Genomic DNA, 22,186 nt, shown 5'->3' on the forward strand with positions numbered 1-22,186 from the left:
CTTGATTTTAAGCATGTCAAGTTTTCATTTCCGATTTCCACATCACCTTTACACGGTTGGGTCTCGAAGACTTGCTGTGGGCAGCTGTCCTTGTTGTCCATCACCTGCATGACCACAGCTCTGGATCTGGCCCGCCGACCGGTGCTCTCAAAGCTTCGCCCCTCCAGACATGTCAGCTGACAAGAGCTCCATGGTGACCACTCTATCAAATGGCAGTCTCCTGCGAAAACACCGGGGGTAAAAATTGCTGTCCGACATAATTTACCCCAACGTCGTCTGCTTCTCTGCTTCTTTTTATCGAGTCTCCTGCGAGTTCTTGGCACGTTCACGATCAGAAACCACTTCAAAACAAGCGCGTGGCTGATAAGTGCACAAACAAATAACCCACAGTGGGTATTTAGAATGAATAGACTAAACAGAGTTGTAAAATATACAACAGATCCAAACAGGAAAAGGCATCTCATGAGGGAAACATTTGCTCGGATGAAACCTGCCTCATGTATTCTTAACCTAAACACACCAGCTGAAGGTCAAACATCGTACGTACGTAATACTGACACAGGCACAGCCAAGGAAACGGCCGACGCTCAGCCGTAATCTGTAGATTGATGAATCTCATTACCTCGCAGCTTAGTAAAGCCTCACTGTTCAAGCTGCACAGCTCCTAACAAGCTTCAGCAAAAACTGGACGACTTTCACGCTGTATCCATCACGTAGACAGCTGCTCCTTTAGCGCCTTCACACCAACACACAAGGACATCAGGCCATCAAACACTAGTGATCCTGAATCGTGGCCCCTAGCATGCGAGCGCCGAGCGATAAATCTGGTCCAGCGTTTACAGAAAGAAAAGAAGAAATGCCGTCTCCTGCCGCGGAAGATCAGATGTCAGGGATGGTGATGTTCCTGTGTTGTCCACACCGTCTTTGAATCGGCTTGGATGCTTAGATGTCGCCCTTTTCGGGGGGCAGAGTTTAAAAACAGATGACGGCGGAAAAGAAGTGAGCTGGAGGAAATAAGAGGTCAAACCGAAGCTGGAATTCATAGAGGCTTTGAGACACAACCGCACATCCAGAGGTTAATACATTTCTTCCACTTATTTGAGGTTGGGTTGCGGAGAAAAACGGACGAAGTAAAGAGGCACATATTTCCCTCTATCGCATTACAGCTGCCTTACCAGGTTGAGATACACAATCTAAGGATGCCATGGCCACATCAGCCTTATTTTCTTGATCTGGTTCCACTGTGAGATGCTCCCTAAGGCCCAGAGGTTTTTAGGAGTGATGTGTTGATGAGGTTTCATGAAACAGTGTCCTGATTTTCAGAGGCCACCAGATGGCGCTGTCCTGTGCTGTAAAATGTTTGGACTTTTAACAGCTATTTCAATGAAACCTCACATCATTTCGAAACCATGAGCGCCATCTGCTAGCGTCTGAAAATTAGGACACTGTTTTGTCAACCCTACCCTGCTGTTTCGTGATACCTCATCTACACATCACATATGGATCAAACAGTTTGGGAAATGTTCTGACCCACTTACTATCAGTTCAAAGATATGAAAATTTGGGCCACGAAAGGGTTAAACTTTCACGCTACATCCCGATCTGCTCAAACCAGGCTAAACCAGGCTTTGGCTCTAGACCTGAGTCCATCTGGTGAAGGGGATTTTGTTCTGGACAGCTCAGCAGTTGGAAGAAAGTTGCAATAACGTGATCTCAGCGTGTTTGACATTTGACAGTTGATGCAGCTAGTGCAAGTGCCACTACCATGCACACGTTTTTTTGATGGTTTTACATAAGAAAAGTTAAGTGCACACTGCCCCCAACTGAAAAAATTGGAGTCTACTCTGAAAGAAGTGGTGTGAAGTGGTGCAGAGAGAAAAATCCACATAAATGTCGCATCAAACTCCAAACTCCCCTCATTTCCACAGCCCACTAGATGGCACTCTCTGCTCTCAAATCTCTGAGTTTGAACAACCATTTCAATGAAACCTCACATCATTTTTTGGAAAGTGAAAGCGCCATCTGCTGAGCTCTGAAAATGAGGACACTGTTTCATGAAGCCTCAACAGCCCATCACTAAAAATGTAGTCCACCCCGCCATTTTATAAAATCTGAGTATTTGCTCACTAAAATGACACACTGGACAACCCTGTTTTAAAAGAACTGCTTCTCTTGAGATGAAAATGGTCACATATAATAAAGGTGATTCGAGGTATCCATAACAGAAAGCTTGTTTGAAGGTTAGTCTCTGTTCAATTGTGCCATGAAACTCCTTTATCTCAACTTCACTCATCACCTCTTTAGTGTGTGAGATGAGAAGCCTTGAATCAGTTTATTTATCAATATTTTGGATCATGTTATCCGCTTATATTCTGAGATTTTTACACACATTTTTTTTTCTTTATACAAAACTTTAGTCATTTATGTTCCAGCCATTGAAAATAATAACAAAACTAACTGTTGTGAATGTGATTTGTTTATTAACAAATCACTTTTGCACACTGTGAAACCAAGGCGTTATTTCTTATAATTCCTGCGGCAGTTCATCGAGCGGCTCTGACTGGCAGAGTGACTGCGGAGCGCTTCGATTGACGAATTATACCAGTGACTGCACAGCGACGTGTGATGCTTGATTCATTTCTGGGTCATTACGTGATGAAGTGTAAAAATCAATGCTGTTGTCACGTAATCGATCAAAAAATGGTCTCGCTGTTGCTGCCTGTGCGAGTGCAAAAGTGTGTGTGTGTACGGTCTCTGCAGGGAGTCAGGCTCCTGCGGGCAAAACTGCACCGTCTATCTTTCAGACAAGCAGGCGCAGCAGCAACAAATCTCCTGTTTTACCATCACGTTTGAGGTTCCTATTGTCTTAGGATCCTAACACCATCACTGGCTTTGTGTACACAGGTTGCTTCCTCTAATCTTGTTCCATATCATGTCACCAGAAGTGAGGGATGTTATACTCTCAACCTTTCTAGTGAGATGACTGATTCCTGTGCTTATTTGCTTGAAACCCTTTGAGAATGTACATCAGATTTTGATCATATATTTTACACCCAGTTGCATCAGGAAGGAAGCGCTGTGATAGCAGGTGATGAAATCCAGTGAGGAAAGTCAACAGCAAGTTATCAGAGTCCTGTGTGCGGCACAGTTTACCTGGACAAGGAACAAAGCAGGGCTGCTCCATCTCCTGCTGCAGCTGCTGCCGCAGCATGTCCCCGCACAGTTCCTCCTTCATCAGCTGAGGTGGAGACTTCACCTCGCCCCCCCAGTGGACCACACACGATAGGTTCCTCCTCCGAAGTCCCTCACCGCAGTCTGCATCCTGCATGAATAGAAATGAGATTATGAACGCTTTCAAATTCAAATTCGGATTCACTGAAATAACACTATGGAATTTCAGGCTCGGGAAGTTTGTGCTCTACCTGTCCTCCGTCTACAATGTTTCAACAAATGAATACAAAAAATACTTATTGAACTATATATGCACACATTGTTTTTAAAGACTAATATACATTTATTATCATTTTTTTTTTTAATCAAGTTTCCCTAAAATGCTGAAAACTTTTATTGAAAAATGTTTTCCATTTTTTCAAATGACAAGTTTTGAAGATGTTTTCTTAAATATCCAATAGCTTATACAGTATGAATTTTCATTATGACATCGTAACAGATTTTTTTTGGCCCAATTTTGTGAGGTTTCAGTGTAATATTCACATGCTACAATTTTTTTCCAAACATTTATAGATTTACATAAAACAAAGATAAATAAACTTCACAGATTACTGAGACCAAAAACACGTTTTACTATACTACTATAATTTTTAATTGTCTCTTTCTTTCTATATATACTTTTTTCCACAATTGATTTATATATTTTTGAACTTTCAGATGTTTCAGCTGCAGTATGAAGTCCAATAATTCCAGTATCTCACTTACAGCCTGAAATCCAATTACATATTTGTACCAGTGTTCCACGTCGTGACAGCTTTGCTGTTTGTTCCAACTCTTCTCTGTGAAAAGCATCTCTGTTATTGCTGCAGGGAATTACTATGCGAGTCCAACCTCGATGGCGCAGGGCGACCAGTCGCTCAGCAGCCACGTGTAGCAAGGTCTCATGGGACATGGCTTTGTTTGGGACAGCAGGGTGGGACAAGGTCGACCCTCCTCATTAGCTTCCTGCAGGATCCTTCGTGTGCGCAGATGTTGCCCTGCAGAAATGAGACATAATAACCAAACAATGGAGGTTATGTTAAATTCATAGAGCTGCACTAATTATTGTTGCAATATTAAAGGAGAGAAACAAGCCAGGATGCAAACTCAAGCTGGAGAATCGTAAATACAGAACGAAATCAGTGCCATCGGATATTGAATAGTTGGAATTATTTATTCATTTTTTTAAACATACATATGAATTGTCAAAGTCTTCTGACGTATTTCATAAATACAATTTTATAAAAATTCTCTGCCTTTCAAATTCAATATAACAACCACTTCTGCTGCACACGCTTATAGAATTGTATGTCATAGTATGGAGGTTGCGGTCGCTGAATCGGACCGTCGTGGTGGTCGACTCATGGGAACTGAGTCACAAGACGAAGCTCTAGATTTACCGATCGATCTACGTTCCCACCCTCACCTATGGTCACCAGCTTTGGGTAATGACCGAAAGGATGAGATCGTGGATACAAGCGGCTGAGATGAGTTTCCTCCGCAGGGTGGCTGGGCGCACCCTTAGAGATAGGGTGAGGAGTTCGGTCATCCGGGAGGAGCTCGGGGTGGAGCCGCTGCTCCTCCACATCGAGAGGAACCAGCTGAGGTGGCTCGGGCATCTGATCCTGATGCCCCCCGGACGCCTCCCTGGGGAGGTGTTCCAGGCATGTCCTACCGGGAGGAGACCCCGGGGAAGACCCAGGACTCGCTGGAGAGATTATGTCTCCGGTCTGGCCTGGGAACGCCTCGGGATCCCCCGGGAAGAGCTGGAGGAGGTTTGTGCGGATCGGGAAGTTTGGGCTTCCTTGCTCCGAATGCTGCCTCTGCGACCCAACTCCACATAAGCGGCAGAAGAAGGTGAAGGTGAAGTATGGAGGTAAATCTGTGCCATCTGTTACTGAATAGCAGTGGTTGGCCTCAGTTGTAAACTGATGCATCTACTGAAGCATCACCTGTCCATGGCCGCGACACATGATCGGCTGAAAGTCCAGTCTGATCAACTGTCTGTTGGTGCTGCAATATGAAAGGTTTTTATATTGGATTTGAAAGACTAAGAATAAAACAAAAATATATTGAACATTTAGAATGATATAATAAATAAATCTGCGCATGCAAATAAAGAAAAACAAATTGAACTGCTCATTTTTATACATTTAAATTACTAAATTACACAAAAAAAATGTTATTACTAGTTTTAACAATTACTACAATGACTGAAAACCAACGGCATTATTTCTGAATCCAGAGGTACACGCCTGAATAAAAGTCCTCGACCTGATTTTCATCTTATACAGCCAGTGATTTTAGTTGAAAGCTCCATCCAACAGTCCGCTCTGTTTCATAGCAGCTTCAGCCGTGGGAACTTACTGAGCCAAACCATTCGCACCTTAAATCTCTTTCATTTGCAGAAATAACTCAGGTCAGGTGCCACAGAGTAGCTCTAAATCGCTGCTCTTTATTTAGCGGCGACACTATTTCATGTCACCAACTTTGCAGTTGCTAGCAGCAGCCGACATCAAGTTGAAACAAACGCGGTGATGACCGCGTTGGCTCCACCTCATTCGCGGAATATAAAATGTGTCGTTGAGAAATTGGTCTCCGGTTGATGAGAAAATAATGAATGCAGGCAGGTTATACATTAAAATGCATTTATATATTGCCCACGTTTGTTAAGGTGATGAACATGTCACAGGTGACTGGTTACTAATAGACTTTTTTGAAATGAGGTGGTGGAGACAATAGAAAAACATTGAATTATTGTCGGCAAGGTGAACCATCTTAGTTAGGGGGAAAAAACAAAAAAAACATGTTTACCTCGGTTTCCACAGGTGTGTGAGCAGGTGGACCACGGCGACCAATCGGAGAGGATGCAGCTGACAGGACAGTCGACCACACAGGACTCTGACAGCTTCCACTTCATCTGACCAAACTGTGGAGGACAGCAGTGTGAAAAAAATGCAGCTATTCGTTTTTATTTAGTAAGGCTTGCTTTACAGCAAACCAATGAGAATTAACGCTATTTAAGTTGATGTATTTCGATGCCGGCTCATACATTATTGACCTGGCATTTGGGGAAAGCCAAGGGAATAAGGGAGCGAGTGGAGTACATGGCATTCATCAATACTTCATGCACGCTGCTTCTCGTGCTTTTTGAGGTGAAGTTCAATGCAATACATGGCATTAAGGATGTTCTTTGGAGGTTGGCCTCAGTTTTTCTTCAGTCATTTCATTTTCATAAAACAAAAGGTTGCGTAAAGATACCTCTAAAGTTTAGGAAAAACTAGTTACTTCTGTAAAAGGGCAATTTATTTCACGCAAAAGTACACCAACACCAATACAAATATTATTTTATTTACCTTTTTTTGTCATAATATGTAGTTATCGCATATTATATAATATTATATTATATTATATTGTATTATATTATATTGTATTATATTATTTTATGTTATTATATATTACCATATATTATATTATGTAATTGTTAATTTATTATTTTTTTATTCAAATTTTGTTTTGTAAAAGGGCAATTTATTTCACACAAAAGTACACCAACAGCAATATTTTTTTTTTTTTTTTTTACCTTTTTGTCATAATATGTAGTTATATATTATGGGTACTTTATATTATATTTATATGTCTTGTGCCGTTTGATAGCTTGTGACTTCAATGTTCATTTTTTAATTTTTTTTATTTTATGTAGCTTTGCGTTTTTATGTACGCTGAGGATGTCTTAAGTGTCTTTGTTGTTATTGACTGTTGCTGCTGTGACACATTTGCCCACTGTAGGACATGTAATCTAACTTAATCTCATTTTAACACAGCAATGAATATTTCTCTAATAATTTGGTTTTCCACCCAACATTCCTTTTCTTGACGAGAATGGGCTTCCACACACAGTAATGCTCCAAAATTGAGTATTATTTTCATCACAGACGTCACTTAATGACATGCTAATAAATAAATTCTAATTGAGATATGAATCTTTAATCCAGACCAGCACAGGCAAAAGAAATTGGCCATTTAATTAAAATAGATTTTCATGTTGTTTTTTTCTTGTAATAACTGTCTGTGACAACACTTCATTAAAACCAGTTCCTCAGAGTGCTTCATCATTAAAAGTAAATTAAATCCACATCTACAAGAACTAAACAAATCGGAGAAAGCGACGTTTCTATTTGTCTCATATAATCATATTCACTTAAGTTTCTCGGAGGAAATGCAAATGAAGTCGCAAGCTCATGATTGACAGTATAATATTCCTGTCCTTACCTTCCTACACTTGTGTGGCTCCACTATCTTGCCGTCGCTGCGGATACAGTCGAGCAGCCGCAGCCGTGATCCCTGACCACACACGGCATTTTCGCTCAGCTGGCACGTGCTCCACTCTGCGGCACACACAGGTTTGACACCGAGTCACACCACACTGGCTGCTCATTACAGCTGAGACGTCTCACTGTCGGGCCTGCTGGGTTCCTCGCCTCTGTCCGGCCGCGTGATGTGACACACTGATATTTCCCATTTATCTGCTCTTAAAAAAATGCAGACCTGAGACGCTGTACTGGAAGGTGAAGCAGGTGTTGTTGAGGACACAGGGCTCCGTCTGGTTCTGCTCCGGACAGGTGATGTTTTCAGCAGCAGGGAGGCGGAGGACGTCTCTGCTCCGGCTTCTCTCGGACCCTTGGTCACATTGCTTGAAAGGAAACACAGGTTTCAGGTGTAGTGCAGATGAATGACTGCAACACTGAGCAGAAAAAACAATAATAACACAACCTCTGTTGTTGTACGTGCAATTTAAATGCTAATTGTTGACCACCCTTCTGCACCTCATTACGTGCCTTTCCCCCCCCACTGGACCTGCTCATCTGAACCCTCCAATTTTGGCATAGTGCTTTAATGTCAGTCTCTGAGGCTAAACTACTATAGTAGAACTGATTTGAAGACATTGTTGTTTCCGCTCTTCCCAGGAGAATGAGAAGTTGCCCGGGGGAAAATACATAAATAAAAACATTTGCTTGAAATGTATTTGTTTCTCAGAGCAACTTTTGTCATCATTATTATCATTCAAAATATATTCAGACAGAATCCAATAAATGTGTTCACAGTCAGTGCCTGGCTTCCTAAAAATTCTAGACCATTGAGCAGCACCCACTGTTCCTCCTTCTCAACATTTAACCCGTTTTAGCAAATGGTAGTTACCATAATAACAGGAATAGTCACGAACATAAGACACATGTCTTTCTTGTTTTTATTTTGCAAACAACTATGATTTTCTATTTGGGCCTTCTTATCCCAGACAACATGGAGAGAAGAGGATATATACGCAAGAGGTTGAAAGTTGTTCCTTTTGTGAGTGAAGTTTCCAGGATGCACTCTGTACATGACAATATGAATATAATAGGCACATAGGCACATCAGGAATAGGTTTCAATAGATAAAAAATAATCAAATTTTTTTAATGCTGAAAAAAAGTGCCATTAGTCCTGAGTACTACGTTGCTGAGCTGAGCTAAAAGGCAAAGCTCGCAATCCGCGTACCGTCACCGAAGGCTGTCAGTTATTTTCTGTGTTGCTTTTTTATGTTTATTTCCAGCCCTCCTCTACCCTTCCTGTGGTCGAGGGACTGGAGGCATAGATGCCATAGAGCTAGTCTGGTTCTTTGTGTCTGGACTTTCCTGGTGCTGTGGGTGCTTTGCTTTGCAAGAACCAATGATTTTGTTTTCTTATTGTGTTGTGCCACCAGCCTCCTGAGTAGCGACGAAAAGATACAAGCAGCTGAAACTAGTTTCTCCTCAGAGCGGCTGGACTCCTGTAGCGATGAGGTGAGGAGCACAGTCGAACCACTGCTGCCACATTAAGAGAAACTAGTTGAGGTGGCGCAAGGCGTCTTTTAAAGTTGACTCCGAGACCTCTGACAGGGAGATGCTACTGTCCTCCCTTAGAAGAGATGGGGGACGAAATGTGTGGGGAGAGGGAAGTCTGGGCGTCTTCGCTTAGGTTGCTACCCCCACAAACTCGGCTGAGACGTGAAGGAGTATTAAATATGATCAAAAGCATTTTTGTTGAACTATAATAATATGATTCATACTAAAGAAGAAAGAAGTCAAGTCTCATGTCATTCCATTCTAGTTTTTGAAAAATACCTGTGTAAAAATTGGCACCAAATTCAGCCAAAAAATAAATAAATACAACAATTATTTTAATAATAAAAAAAATAATAAAAAAAACACATTTAAGTACAAGAATATAGAGATTGGTTGTCTGCCTTTTTTTTGTAATTCGGTGCTGCTGTGTCCCCGAGCAAGGCAACTGTTTTGAGAAACAACAGATGTGCACTTCACAAGCCCACTGGTTCCATTCCATTTAATTATGGATTTAATAATGTCATTTTACTGTGTTTTTACATGCGATGAATCGTCCCTGAGGGCTATTGAGAGAAGTTTGCCTTAAGTAAATAAGGAGAATAACACTAAAATGGAGAGCAAACTCAGATGTGGGAATGCAATGCCCGGAAAAACAATTTTAAAATACCCTACTCTGTGTATATATATATATATATATATATATATATATATATATATATATATATATATATATATATATATATATATATATACTGTAGATCAAATGAACAGAATCATTACAAAGAAGGAATAGACTTGTTAAGTTACAGCAGAATTTCTCAGTTAAAAATAAATAAAAAAGGAGAGAAAAAGAAAGGCCCCTCTAAGCGTTGAAATAAAAGGCAGGTAAAAGCAATAAATTTCACTCAGTGGCCCCATTCTCATTTAAATACCAGACTTTTAGTTATTGCAAGATATTTGTAGCATCTCCACTTGCTTTTGAGGAACTTTATTCATTAATTTCCCACCACTTATAGCAGCATAACATTAAATCTCAACTGCTGAAAGCTGCTGAGGAGTCCATTTAACAAGCAGGCAGCGCTGCAGGTAACGTGATAATATGGGTAGCTTCATGTCACGCAGGCGAGAAATTATTAGTGTGTGTCCTGACAGGAGCGGCAGCGTCGAACTCTGACTTTACTCTAATAATCCAAAGCAAAGAAACCTTTAAAGAAAAGTCATTAAACAGGGATGTGACAATGGAAATTAGAATGGAGCTAAAAAAAAAAGTCTGTCACCTGCTCTGAATTCAGAGTAGCATCCTTAAACCAACACAAGCGAAGAAACTCATTTCAGTCTGCCAGAGTGGCAAGGCTTCAGATAATTCAGAGTTGTTTGGGTCAAATGAAATAATGATCTAACAACTCTTCCAAAGAAGTATAATTGGAATGGGAGCTTCAAACTTTTGATGGCACTCTTCGTAAAGACGTGTATATAAAAGACAAAGATGGCTGCTGGCTTCACCTATTGTTCTGCATGGAATATAGTCGTCCATTGATGGTTACGAGAGATTTTGGGTGGTCTGGATGACAACCAAATACTACTGCGTATACTGAACATTTACCGGTTCTGGAAAATGTTTATGTTCTAAAGCTAAAGTATATTGAAAGCCATAGCTCAAGCAAACAGCTGTTGGATTCAATTCGCCCAACTTTTGCCGTAGCATGATGCACCAAATGTAGAAGTTGTTTCCTACCAGGGGGCAGTTGCTCCAAGGTCCCCAGGGGGCCATCGCACATTCATCAGGGCAGGCCACGAAGCAGACCTGGGTGCTGGGCGGCGCTTCCTCCTGATCACACAGAGTCTCGTCCACGGTGGTGATGTTTCTCATGGCAGCTACTTTTCCCTCACATCTGCAGATAGATAGATGGATAGATAGATAGATAGATAGATAGATAGATAGATAGATAGATAGATAGACAGATGGATAGACAGACAGACAGACAGACAGACAGACAGACAGACAGATAGATAGATAGATAGATAGATAGATAGATAGACAGATAGATAGATAGATAGATAGATAGATAGATAGATAGACAGATAGATAGATAGATAGATAGACAGATGGATAGACAGACAGATAGACAGACAGATAGATAGATAGATAGATAGATAGATAGATGATAGATAGATAGATAGATAGATAGATAGATAGATAGATAGACAGACAGATAGATAGATAGACAGATAGATAGATAGATAGACAGATAGATAGATAGATAGATAGACAGATGGATAGACAGACAGATAGACAGACAGACAGATAGATAGATAGATAGATAGATAGATAGATAGATAGATGGATAGACAGACAGACAGACAGACAGATAGATAGATAGATAGATAGATAGATAAATAGATAGATAGATAGATAGATAGATAGATAGATAGATAGATAGATAGATAGATAGATAGATAGGTGGATGGATGGATGGATGGATGGATGGATAGATAGATAGATAGATAGATAGATAGATAGATAGATAGACAGACAGACAGACAGACAGACAGACAGACAGACAGACAGACAGACAGACAGACAGATAGATAGATAGATAGATAGATAGATAGATAGATAGATAGATAGATAGATAGATAGATAGATAGGTGGATGGATGGATGGATGGATAGATAGATAGATAGATAGATAGATAGATAGATAGATAGATAGATAGATAGATAGATAGATAGACAGACAGACAGACAGACAGACAGACAGACAGATAGATAGATAGATAGATAGATAGATAGATAGATAGACAGACAGACAGACAGACAGACAGACAGACAGATAGATAGATAGATAGATAGATAGATAGATAGATAGATAGATAGATAGATAGATAGATAGATAGATAGATATACATCATTTGCAACTCCCTTTTAGATCAGGTGGAATGAATGTATCCCGACCTGAGTCCCACATCTACAGGATGAGGAGCGCTCAAGGGAGAGGCTGTACCACAGAAGTGTAAGAGAAGTACATTTTAATGAAGCAAAAATAGCTAAACCAGGAGTGAAACTCTCTGTTCTGTGATCTATTTTTGTCCCTAACTCTCGCCTGAGGATCTCTAGGTCATGACCGAAAATACATGATGTTACAAGTAGCTTGGATGAGTTTTCTTAAGTGGGTGGCTTTTTGTAGAAACAATCCAGGATTTTTTTTAATTTAATGACAAAATTGCAACAATTTCTTTTTCATTTAATTCAAATATAGATTATATATTTTCCATTCAGGTCATTTGCTGAACTGACAGTGTTTTGTTTGGATAATGGATGTTCTCTTTTGAGAGATCAATCCAGCTACTTGAGACTGACATCATTCTTTAGTCATTTCCAATAACGCTGCCGCCCGCAGAAAAGGTCAACATGCTCTTCACTTGCTGTTATAAATTCACTCGTTACATAGGGAATGATTTCCTTTAAGAGTTCAAACAGAACAAGTGCCGATCCACTCTGTTTGTCCGCCAATTCCGACCTGCTCACTGACCTGATCTTGCGGCTCTGCACTCCCTCCCCACAGGCTGGAGAGTCGCCCACAGTGTTGATGGTGCAAATGGACCAGGGCTCAATCCGCCACACGTACTGGCTGCACTCATGATGGCACGGAACTGCTTCATACACCTGTAGGAAACAAGGAAAGGGCCCACGTGGGAGATGACAGAGTAAAAGCAGCCGAGTGTGTAACCCAAAACAGGAAAGGACGAGCATACAAATGAGCGCGCCCACGCCCACTCGCCCCAGTGGGCAGCCATAGATAGACTCTAAAGATGAGACTCATTTGAGAAAACAATCCTCTCCACCGCCCTTACTTCTAGGAAAAGAATCGCGCCTCAGACACTGTATCGCAAATTCAGTTCATGAGATTCACGTGGATGACTACTTTCACACAGGCTGGGAATTAACTACCTTTGTTTTCTCTCAAAACACTTCTGTTTACCTTCAAAGCACGGACTCATGTCCATCGATTATGTCTGATCAGGGATTCAAAGGAGGTGTGCGTGAATAATAGAGGCAATTCAGGCTAAACAGTTCACTCACCGTGATCCTGACTGGTTTACCTCATTCAAGATGCAGCAGGTAGAAATAGTTTGGCATGACTGACTCATGATTCTCTTATCATCTTAAACTTGCCAAGGTTGTTATAGTTAATGAAAACTTAAACAATACATATATTAAATTAAAATGAAATCAGAAAAAAATGGTGCAACAATTTTGTTAACTGCAATAAAAATTGAAAGTTTTACAAAAACTGAAAATTCATTGTCTATTTACAAAACTAGTGAAAACAAACTAAAATTGGAGCAAAATATTCCTTCTTTTTTTGTCTCTTAATTTCTCTTAAAGAAGCGTTTTGAGAGGTCCGTGACGTCACTTGTGTGGATGACCTGACGATGCAGACTAGCGCGATGGCAAAAGCTGTGAGAAAGCAGTACTGTCCGATTTTTGTTTTTTTTGTAAGACTGTGTTAGGAATAAAAGTAAATGCCTTCCTGTGGTGGTAAAATATGTGGAGCACTCCTCAAGGGGAAGAACTCCACAAATTTGAAAGTCCACCTGAAAAGTTAGCACAAGGAGGCGAACCTCAAGTATCTGGATAAGCTAACACCCGTTCTTCCTCCCTGTAATCTTTCAGTTGGTTCTCTGCACCAACAATGTGAGTTTACTGTAGTTGTTGTACTACGCAGTGCACTTACTGTATTCACAATATTTCTATCTACTGCACTGTTAAATGTTATTTAAGACTTCAGACTTTAAGATTTCAGACTTAAAACATTTTTGAAATGGTGCCTTTGTTGTCTTTTTTTGATATATTTCAATCTGATTTATTTCTTCAAAAAAATAAAATAAAATAAATAAATAAACTAATAAAAATTAAACTGAACCTCCGCTATTGTTAAAATGAGCTCAACCACTTTAAAAAGTCTTTAAAACTAACAAAAATTAAAAGAATTCAAAAATTTTTTTGGTTTAAAAAACAATTACTAATGCATAAACCAGGCTAGTAATTAAAACTAGCTAAACCAAGAAAAAAAACGACAACTAATGAAAAATCCAAAGCTATTACACCCTTGAAATTTGCTAACCAATCACAGGCTTGCTTAATGCGTGGGCGTGGTTAAGAGACATTCCCATCACTGTTAACCAGTTGCCAGTTATTCCATGGTCACCTGCAACAGCTTGCACGGCAAAGATAGAGAACAACAGAATCCGAATAGAGAAAGGTCAAAACAGTATGAAAAATGAGATAAAACACACGTAAACATCGGCATAGCCTTCTTTCAATGGAGAGAACTTTGGGATTGTCTTGTGCTGATAGTGACACATGAGCAACCAAATGAATGATATACAGTGTTCCCAGAAAGCAGCTACCTGTTAGCAAAGAACAAATTCATTTGGCCATTTGGAGATTATTGTTCGCAAAATAGAGAGCAAATGTGACATTCACCACACACCTCTCAATACAATTTACATGTATTGATTCCAAATGTACATTGAAGATAGTCTTCAACTCAGAAACGTTTTCTCTCCTGTGTGGTAGAGTTCGACCCATATTTGTAGCCAGAATGAAGTGTGCGTCAACAGCCTTTAAATATTACCCATTTGTTTCTATTGTTCTGCTGTGGGCTCACAGTGACCCCACTCGCCTCGTGAGCTTGAGTTACCGCAGCCTTATATCCACCCAGAGAGAGAGAAACTCCCCAGAGAAATCCAAACAATGAGAATCCCACCTAATCTACTGAGATTTAGATTCACAAATCCCACAACCTCTGTGTAGGCAGGCCTGAAAATGGCAATTAGCAGAGGAGTAAAACACATTCAAGAGGATCCTCAGAGGAGTAAAATCACAGACGTACAGGAAAATAATAGATATTTAATAGACATTACCATATGACCCGATGCTAATCTTATACTGGGCAAATAGTGTTAGAAGGATACCTTTTGTCTCCTTCTGATGGATGACCAAGGAGCAAGGTCTTCCAGCACCAGAACACAACATTGAATATTTCGATATTTTCGACTTTTGTGTCAGTTTTACAGGAGTAATGAGGCTTGTGAAAACCTAATTAAATTGTAATGTACCAGATAATTGATGGAAAAAAGATGAAAAGGGAATGTGAAATGCAAAAGCAGGAGGATGACAAACTTTGATTTTCAGTATTGCGGTATCGTCATCCTCCCCAGTCGGGTCTGTTCCCCTCATTTACAGCATCAATGAAACTTCTCTGTGATTTTCCCATCACTCCCCTCCATGTGTCCAAACCATCTGGCCTCTCTAACTGTGCCGCCAAACCCCGCTACATGCCTCCCATACACTCATTCTTTAGCTTGTCCTTCTTCCCGTTGAAAACCCAAGCACATTCAAGTATAAATATATTGAGTATTGTATTGAAAATGTACCCCATGCACAAGTGATGCAGACTGTTATATGAGGCGGTGGTGGTTGGCGCGGCTGTTTAATATATCGCAAGTGGAGGACGGAGAATTTCTGCCATTGTGATGTCTTCTTCATGCCTCAGTAGAGCTATGTAACAGGAAGTAACAGCAACACTGCCACCCACTGTTTCCAGTGGTACTGCTGTGTCTGGTCTGTATCCATACGCCCCCTAGATCTTGGGTTATGACGCCCAAATACTGTGGTAACTTGGTTTTCGAACGTCCCGGACTTCGAAGCAATCGGAGTTCGAACACAAAAATCAAGATTTTTTTTGCTTCTGATTTTGAACGAAAATCCACAATTCAAACTCCCCGAAAAAAGGCGGAAAAAACATAATGTGCGCGGACCGATCAGCTGACCCACGACGCGCTTTGTTATTGTGTATAACGCAGCCTCTGTATGGAGACGTGTCCCGTTAGTTACATTTACTGACTGTTTTTTCTTCATATTGAGGTGTAAAACCTTTCCTGTCTCCACACTGGACCGTGGTAGAGTGTCACAGGGGAGGTGCTGGAGCGCTCACTCCAGGGTTTGATGTCCTGTTGTGGGCTGGAGCTGGGACAGGGATGAGGCGAGTCTGGGACAGAGCGTGACTTGGTTTATGACTTTGTCACAGCCAAACTGCACAGAAGCGCACATTCAGAGCTGGACACGCACCGGGCACCTCTTCACTTCTGGAGAGACGTCACTCACTCGGCAACCCCTCCCACATGCAGCGGCCACACACATAGAGGAACAGAGCACCTGCAGCAGACACTCTACATTCACTCCTACAAAAGACTATTTTAAGGCTTGGAACGCATTATTTCTTTTTCCATTCATTGTACTGGGAAAAATCGATTCACATTGTAAACAAATCACTTCTGGAACGGATTGTGGTTGAGAACCGAGGTACCACTGTACTTTCTCTGGCTCTACTATGGGCACTCTCAATAAAATATAGTGGAGGGAGAGACATTTGAGTGTGTTTTCAACTCACCACTTTAGTGACTACAACATGTCTGTGAGACAAAGAAGCTGCCAGATCCACTACATGTAGCAGTCAGCAGCGGTAAAACGGGTCCTCCAGAGGGCTATTTGTGGAAAAGGCTATGACAAGCAGTAATATATGTGTGTGTTTGCGCAGACAGGAGAACTAGAGAGGGAATGATTGCTGTATATTCCTTCCCCAACGGACCACCCAGATGCCTATTACACACCCTCATCATTTCCCATCTGTCCCTGCAGATGCCCTGCTCGGTAAACTGGCAAATCCCGTGCTCCACTACCTTGCAGTACAAGTACACTTCCCGCATAACGAGTCATTTTCATCATCGTAAAAATGACTCTTTTGTCAGTTTACACAACATAAAGACTATTTATTGTGCTATAACCCACTTCACTCGATGAGGAATCCTACGCGCGTCGCATGGAGGCACGGTTTGGTGTGAAAGCTGCTGTTTGCAGGCAGGTTAAGGGGAATTTCATGACTCAGACTCGTGCGCATCGATGTTTATTAACTGTGCTTCCTGGTGAGATGGATATTTTTGTCAGGATGTATTCGACAACATAGTAGTAAAGCTTGAGCAACCCAAGTCTGAAATCCACTCCTGCCTCATGATTCCGACGGTTTCGGTGAAACCTAAAAGGACATCGCATCTCTCCGCGGCAGTGCCCTCTGTCTTAATGTCAGCATGGGTCGCGGGGGCGGGGGTGGGGGGTGTGACTTGACATGCATTTCGTCTCCATTAGCTAAAGCAGAGTACATGTACAGAATGAACGGCACTGACCTGAGCCTGCGTGGATGTCCATAAAAGGGGTGCATGACAAGCCAGAAGTTGGGAAGAGAAGCACAATGATACGATCATTAGTTTGGCTTTTGCTGGCAGTGAGAGGAATGAATAATTTGGTCTCATTTCCTATTGGAAGGACATTCGGCGTGATAATTCTAATTGTGTTCAAAGGGGACAGTAATGATACTTTCATTGTGTCTGCTGGCTTGTCGATGTCTGAGGGCGGATATGGACATTTCCACATAATATGCAGAGCTTTATAGCAAGTCTGATGTTCTTTGAGGCTCAGTGTAAAATGGAGCCTAAATAAATATTAGGTTAGCTTTTTATTTGTATTTATTTAACGTGTCAGCCACAGTACGGCTTCTCTTTTAAACATTAGGATTTGTTTTATGCCAACAAGGGCTGCCAACTAGTGATGTGTCGATGAGGCTTCATGAAACTGTACTCATTTTCAGAGTTCAGTAGGTGGTGCATTCGGTTTAAGAATGAAGAGGGGTTTATTTGAAACGGTTGTGCAAATCTAAAGATTTTAGAGCAGAGTGCCATCTAGTGGGCTCTGAAAATGAGGGCGCTGTTTCATGAAGCCTCATCAGCGCATCATTACTGCTCATTCATTCTGTATTCAACCAATCTTCATTGTTTGATTATCACTTGCTGAGAATGAGACGCCTTTTTATTTACATGGAAAACGTTGGACGCTATATCAAATTGTCATACGTGTTGATAAGGCTTCAGGAACCAGACATGAAAAGCAAGATGGTTTGTGACATTTAATCGATAAAAAATAAATCCTAAAAACATGTTTTAAGTCTAACAGTTGTGTTTAAAAATTAACTTACTGTCATGGGTGATGAGGCTTCGTGAAAAGGGTGTCCTCATTTTTAAAGGCCACTAGATGGCACTCTCTGATATAAAACCTTCGGCTATGAACAACCATTTTAATGAAGCTATTTTTAAATGTCGAGACCCACCTACTGAGCTATAAAAATGAGGACACCACTTAAAGAAGCCCCCCTTCCGTAGTGATGGGCTGATGAGGCTTCATGAAACATTTTTAGAGCCCACTAAATGTCACTGTCTGCTCTAAAATCTTGGGATTTGAACAACCATTTCAATGTAACACTCACTCATTTTTAAATGAAGAGCGCCACCACGCGAGCAGTGACAATGAGAACACTGTTTCATGAAGCCTCACCAGCCCATCGCTCGTGACTACTGATGAAATATTGGGAATTGGTAATATAAATTGATAAATTGGTAATATAATGTAGGGATTGAGATTAATTGACAACTAAAGAAGATGTGACCAATGAAAAAAAAAAAAAAAAACGAGAAGCAGAAACATCAGAATCCAGAAACATCATTGCTTAAAAGCGTAGAATTTTTCGGACGTATGTGTCTGTAAAATCACAACACTTTCACTCAGCATATCGGAAATGTGCCGGCTGAAGACGTAGTCACCAATGATCACCACCGTACTCAAGCGACCTTGTCAAACTGAAAGGAACACAGATTTAGGGAATTGCAGTCGGTTGCAGCAGCTGTGAAATTCGGTGTTTGGAGGAGGGCGATGAATTTGCAAGGGTGCAGAGCCACACAAAGCAGGGGTGAAGAGGCGTTTGATATCCTTAAAATAATGTTGATCTCTTCTTAGACAAAAATGAAAGCAACGTTATTTAAGGGTGATGACTAACTGTGGAACACAGTGAAGCCCTCGGTGGATTTATGTCGGGAGAAATGCACTTTAATTTCATTCGATTTAACTTTCATCATAAACATACTAATCTGAAGACTTCGTCCGGGAGCACGCTCTGGAACCTGGACTCATCCTGCATTCATTTGTCATTGAAATAATGTCCTGTTATCTATGTGGAAGGGCCAAACAAAAGCAAACTATTTAGCCACCACTCATTTAACAGGCACTCGTCTGAACAGAGGAACAGTCTCGTGTTAAATTATTAGTAGATCAAGATCCAAGCATCTCAGTGGTCCATCAACTACTCCACTACTCCTTCATAACGCAACAGACTCTCTCTTTCACTGGCAGTGCCAGATTAAATGTTGACTTTTATATCTGTAAAACAGGCTGTCGAAGGGTAAAGTCGTCTTTGTTGGTCATGACATTTTGTTGCGCTGGAAACCAGTACTAAATACCATCTTCTGTACACATTTAAGGCGCTACAGGGCCACTTTTGCCCGCCCCATATCTTCCCCGCTTTGGCATAAAAAAATGTAAAAGAAAAAAAAAAAAAAAAAAAAATGTATTACATCACATCAATGAAATGAAAGACATAAAAATGGAAACAGACACTTGAGATGAAGTATTTGATGTTGACTTTGTGATTGAGGAGGAAACAAAGGCTCAAAATTTAGATGTTTTGAATTACATATGTTACCATGCGGGGTCTCCTTTGGTGGGTTCCAAACCCATCACAAGCTGTAACCCAAAAAATAAATGAATAAATAAATGAAAAAAAAATACACTGTACTGTACATTGAAGAGAAAAAATACAAACTCACATTACGAACCTAACACCTAGAAAATGTGTAGCTAAGTTTAATGGAGTTTTTGCAGGCGACCCACTGAAAGTGCCTTCATGACCCACCGCTAGGTCCCGACCCATCAGTTCAGAACCACTGCTTTGGAGCACCCTGCTTTCCTCCATTGCTCCAAACATGAACTGAGGTTCCTTGTTCACTCGTGACTCAGATTTATACTGTGAGCTTGATTGACTTGAGAGAAAAAAAGGACAAGTCCCAAAAGAATTCCTCAACAACAAGCAGAAGAATATTTCTGAATGAATGTATCAAGAATAGGGCGACACAGTTGGCACTGCTGCCTCATAGCAAGAAGGTTCAGGCTCGGAATCCAGCTCTGGATCTTTCTGGGTGGAGTTTGCATGTTCTCCGTGTGACTGCGTGGGTTCTCTCCGGGTACTCCGGTTTCCTCGCACAGCCCAAAGACATGCTCAACAGGTTAACTGGACACTTTAAAATCGCCAATAGGTGTGTGTGTGAGAGAATGGTCGAAGAGAAACCACCACAAGTGTCCAACACAAGGAAGGAACAGCTTTGCAACTGCAAAAAGAAATACTCCGCAGTCACTTTGTGTTTGGAGTTCATAAATCAAATAGAGGTCTTTGATAAACATTGAGAATAATGATTTAAGATGAGGCATCTGGACGTGCCTGAGCGACTTAACAGCACCACACCTCAGAGTCAGAGAAGAAGTCCAGAAACCAATTCACTAGAACGCACCACTACTCAAACTCACGGATGGAATTTCCTGTCTCTTTCTGTAGGAATTTGTTTGAGAAAATCCCTGAAACTTTTGAAGGATTCATAGCATTAGACCTTGACTCTCTCTTTAATATGTGTGACGCCATTATTCTTTCAAAAGTAAAGGAAGTAGGTGAGATCACTGAAGAAGAAGAAGTGTTTTCTGTGACAAACGGACGATAGATGGTACTTTGGATGACTCTCACCTTCTCCAGAGAGCTCACAGAAGAGGCCAACTTCCGATTCAGACATCCTCATGAGTTTGTGAGGTCTACTGGTGGGAGCCAGCGTGGTGGATAAAAGAACATGGGCGGTGTGGAATTCCGAATTCCAGTGAAGGTGTCCAACACAACGGGATGAAGTGGCAGAAATATGCTATATTTAAGGCGATACATTACATATAGTTCAGTACTGTTCATGATACAGAGAGAAATGTAAGCTTAAAAGCTTAAAAATGAAGATGCATTTTTCTTCATTTTCTTGAGTTTCGTCTTCACCAAAGGCTGTGCTTGAACAGACTCTCATTTGTGTCTAAACTAAGCAGCAACATTTCGGCATTTTAAAACACACACTTGGCACGTTGTTTGATTGTTTCACAAGTTTGCGACGAAAAAAAAAAAAAAAACAAACTCAGAGAATAGAGTGACAATCACACATAGAATCATCCCCCCGACCGTCTATAAAAAGAACTGGCAGCCACCCGACCACATAAACAAGACACCCTCCCCTGAGCACCCGAGTTTGAGCCACCCACACTGCACCCAGGCATATGCCACCAGAAGAGGTGAAGAGGAACGACATGTCTACTTAAGGACATGGCCCACGTGGATGGAACGGAGCCTGGAGGCAACAACGGAATGAAAAATAACCATCCGAGTGATGGATCATGGCAGGCAGTCAAGACAATGCCGCTGTGTTTCCTGGACAGTCCACCTGGCTCTCCAGGGTTTAGTCGCGCTCTTGTGGAAGTGATGGTGGAATTCAAATGTCTCCTGCAATTACACTTCCAATTTGTGTGTTTTTCCGGCAGCTTAGCTTTGACATATTCACGCTGCCTCGCTGCTGTGTGTGGGTATTAACAAGTGGGACACACATGCACAGCTACAAATAGAGACCAAACAAAATGGGATCAGCGTATCATCAAATTGGATGTGTGTCATAAAAGAAGGGTGTTAATTGGAGCCATTGTGCGTCTGAAATGTTGTGAGTCAGTCGTGTCTCTGCTCAAGCCTGGCTTTCTGCCAGGTGTCCGCGTTACAGAGACTCTGTCTGTCGCAGTGGGAACCATAAAATCTCCTCAGACATACGTTCCAATGAGGTGTATTGATCGGCATTGTGATCAGTACGGAAGGAACGGAAGATGAGCTGAAGGAGAGATGGACTGAAAGAAGAATGAATGAATGATAGACTTAACAAACGGTCAGAAAGTAGCTTATATTTGACGGACAAATGGGTGAACAGAGGGACAAATGGGGCGGACAAAAGTGAACAGAGACAATAAATACAGCCACACAAATTCGTACAATTGAAACTAGCAACATAAATTCAAAACTTTTGCTCCAAAAAAAAAAAAAAAAAG

At 41.1% G+C, this 22,186-nt stretch overlaps 1 protein-coding gene across 3 annotated transcripts in view; it reads right to left on the bottom strand.

Annotated features, from left to right (window-relative positions):
* thsd7ba (thrombospondin, type I, domain containing 7Ba) overlaps positions 1–22,186 on the bottom strand; it is a 151,275-nt gene that overhangs the window by 8,280 nt on the left and 120,809 nt on the right. For 2 of the 3 annotated variants that reach the window (XM_053877128.1, XM_053877130.1), the window contains exons 17-24: positions 12,606–12,739; positions 10,809–10,965; positions 7,759–7,903; positions 7,483–7,598; positions 6,025–6,139; positions 4,063–4,208; positions 3,154–3,322; positions 47–220 (exon numbers count right to left, since the gene is read on the bottom strand). In XM_053877128.1, coding sequence (XP_053733103.1) covers positions 47–220; positions 3,154–3,322; positions 4,063–4,208; positions 6,025–6,139; positions 7,483–7,598; positions 7,759–7,903; positions 10,809–10,965; positions 12,606–12,739 — 1,156 coding nt within the window. Of the gene's footprint in view, positions 1–46; positions 221–397; positions 955–987; positions 1,005–3,153; positions 3,323–4,062; positions 4,209–6,024; positions 6,140–7,482; positions 7,599–7,758; positions 7,904–10,808; positions 10,966–12,605; positions 12,740–22,186 lie in introns of those variants that run through there. The other variant, XM_053877131.1, reaches the window with a different exon arrangement.

This window comes from Synchiropus splendidus, chromosome 10, assembly GCF_027744825.2.
Source record: "Synchiropus splendidus isolate RoL2022-P1 chromosome 10, RoL_Sspl_1.0, whole genome shotgun sequence".
Taxonomy (NCBI): domain Eukaryota; kingdom Metazoa; phylum Chordata; class Actinopteri; order Syngnathiformes; family Callionymidae; genus Synchiropus; species Synchiropus splendidus.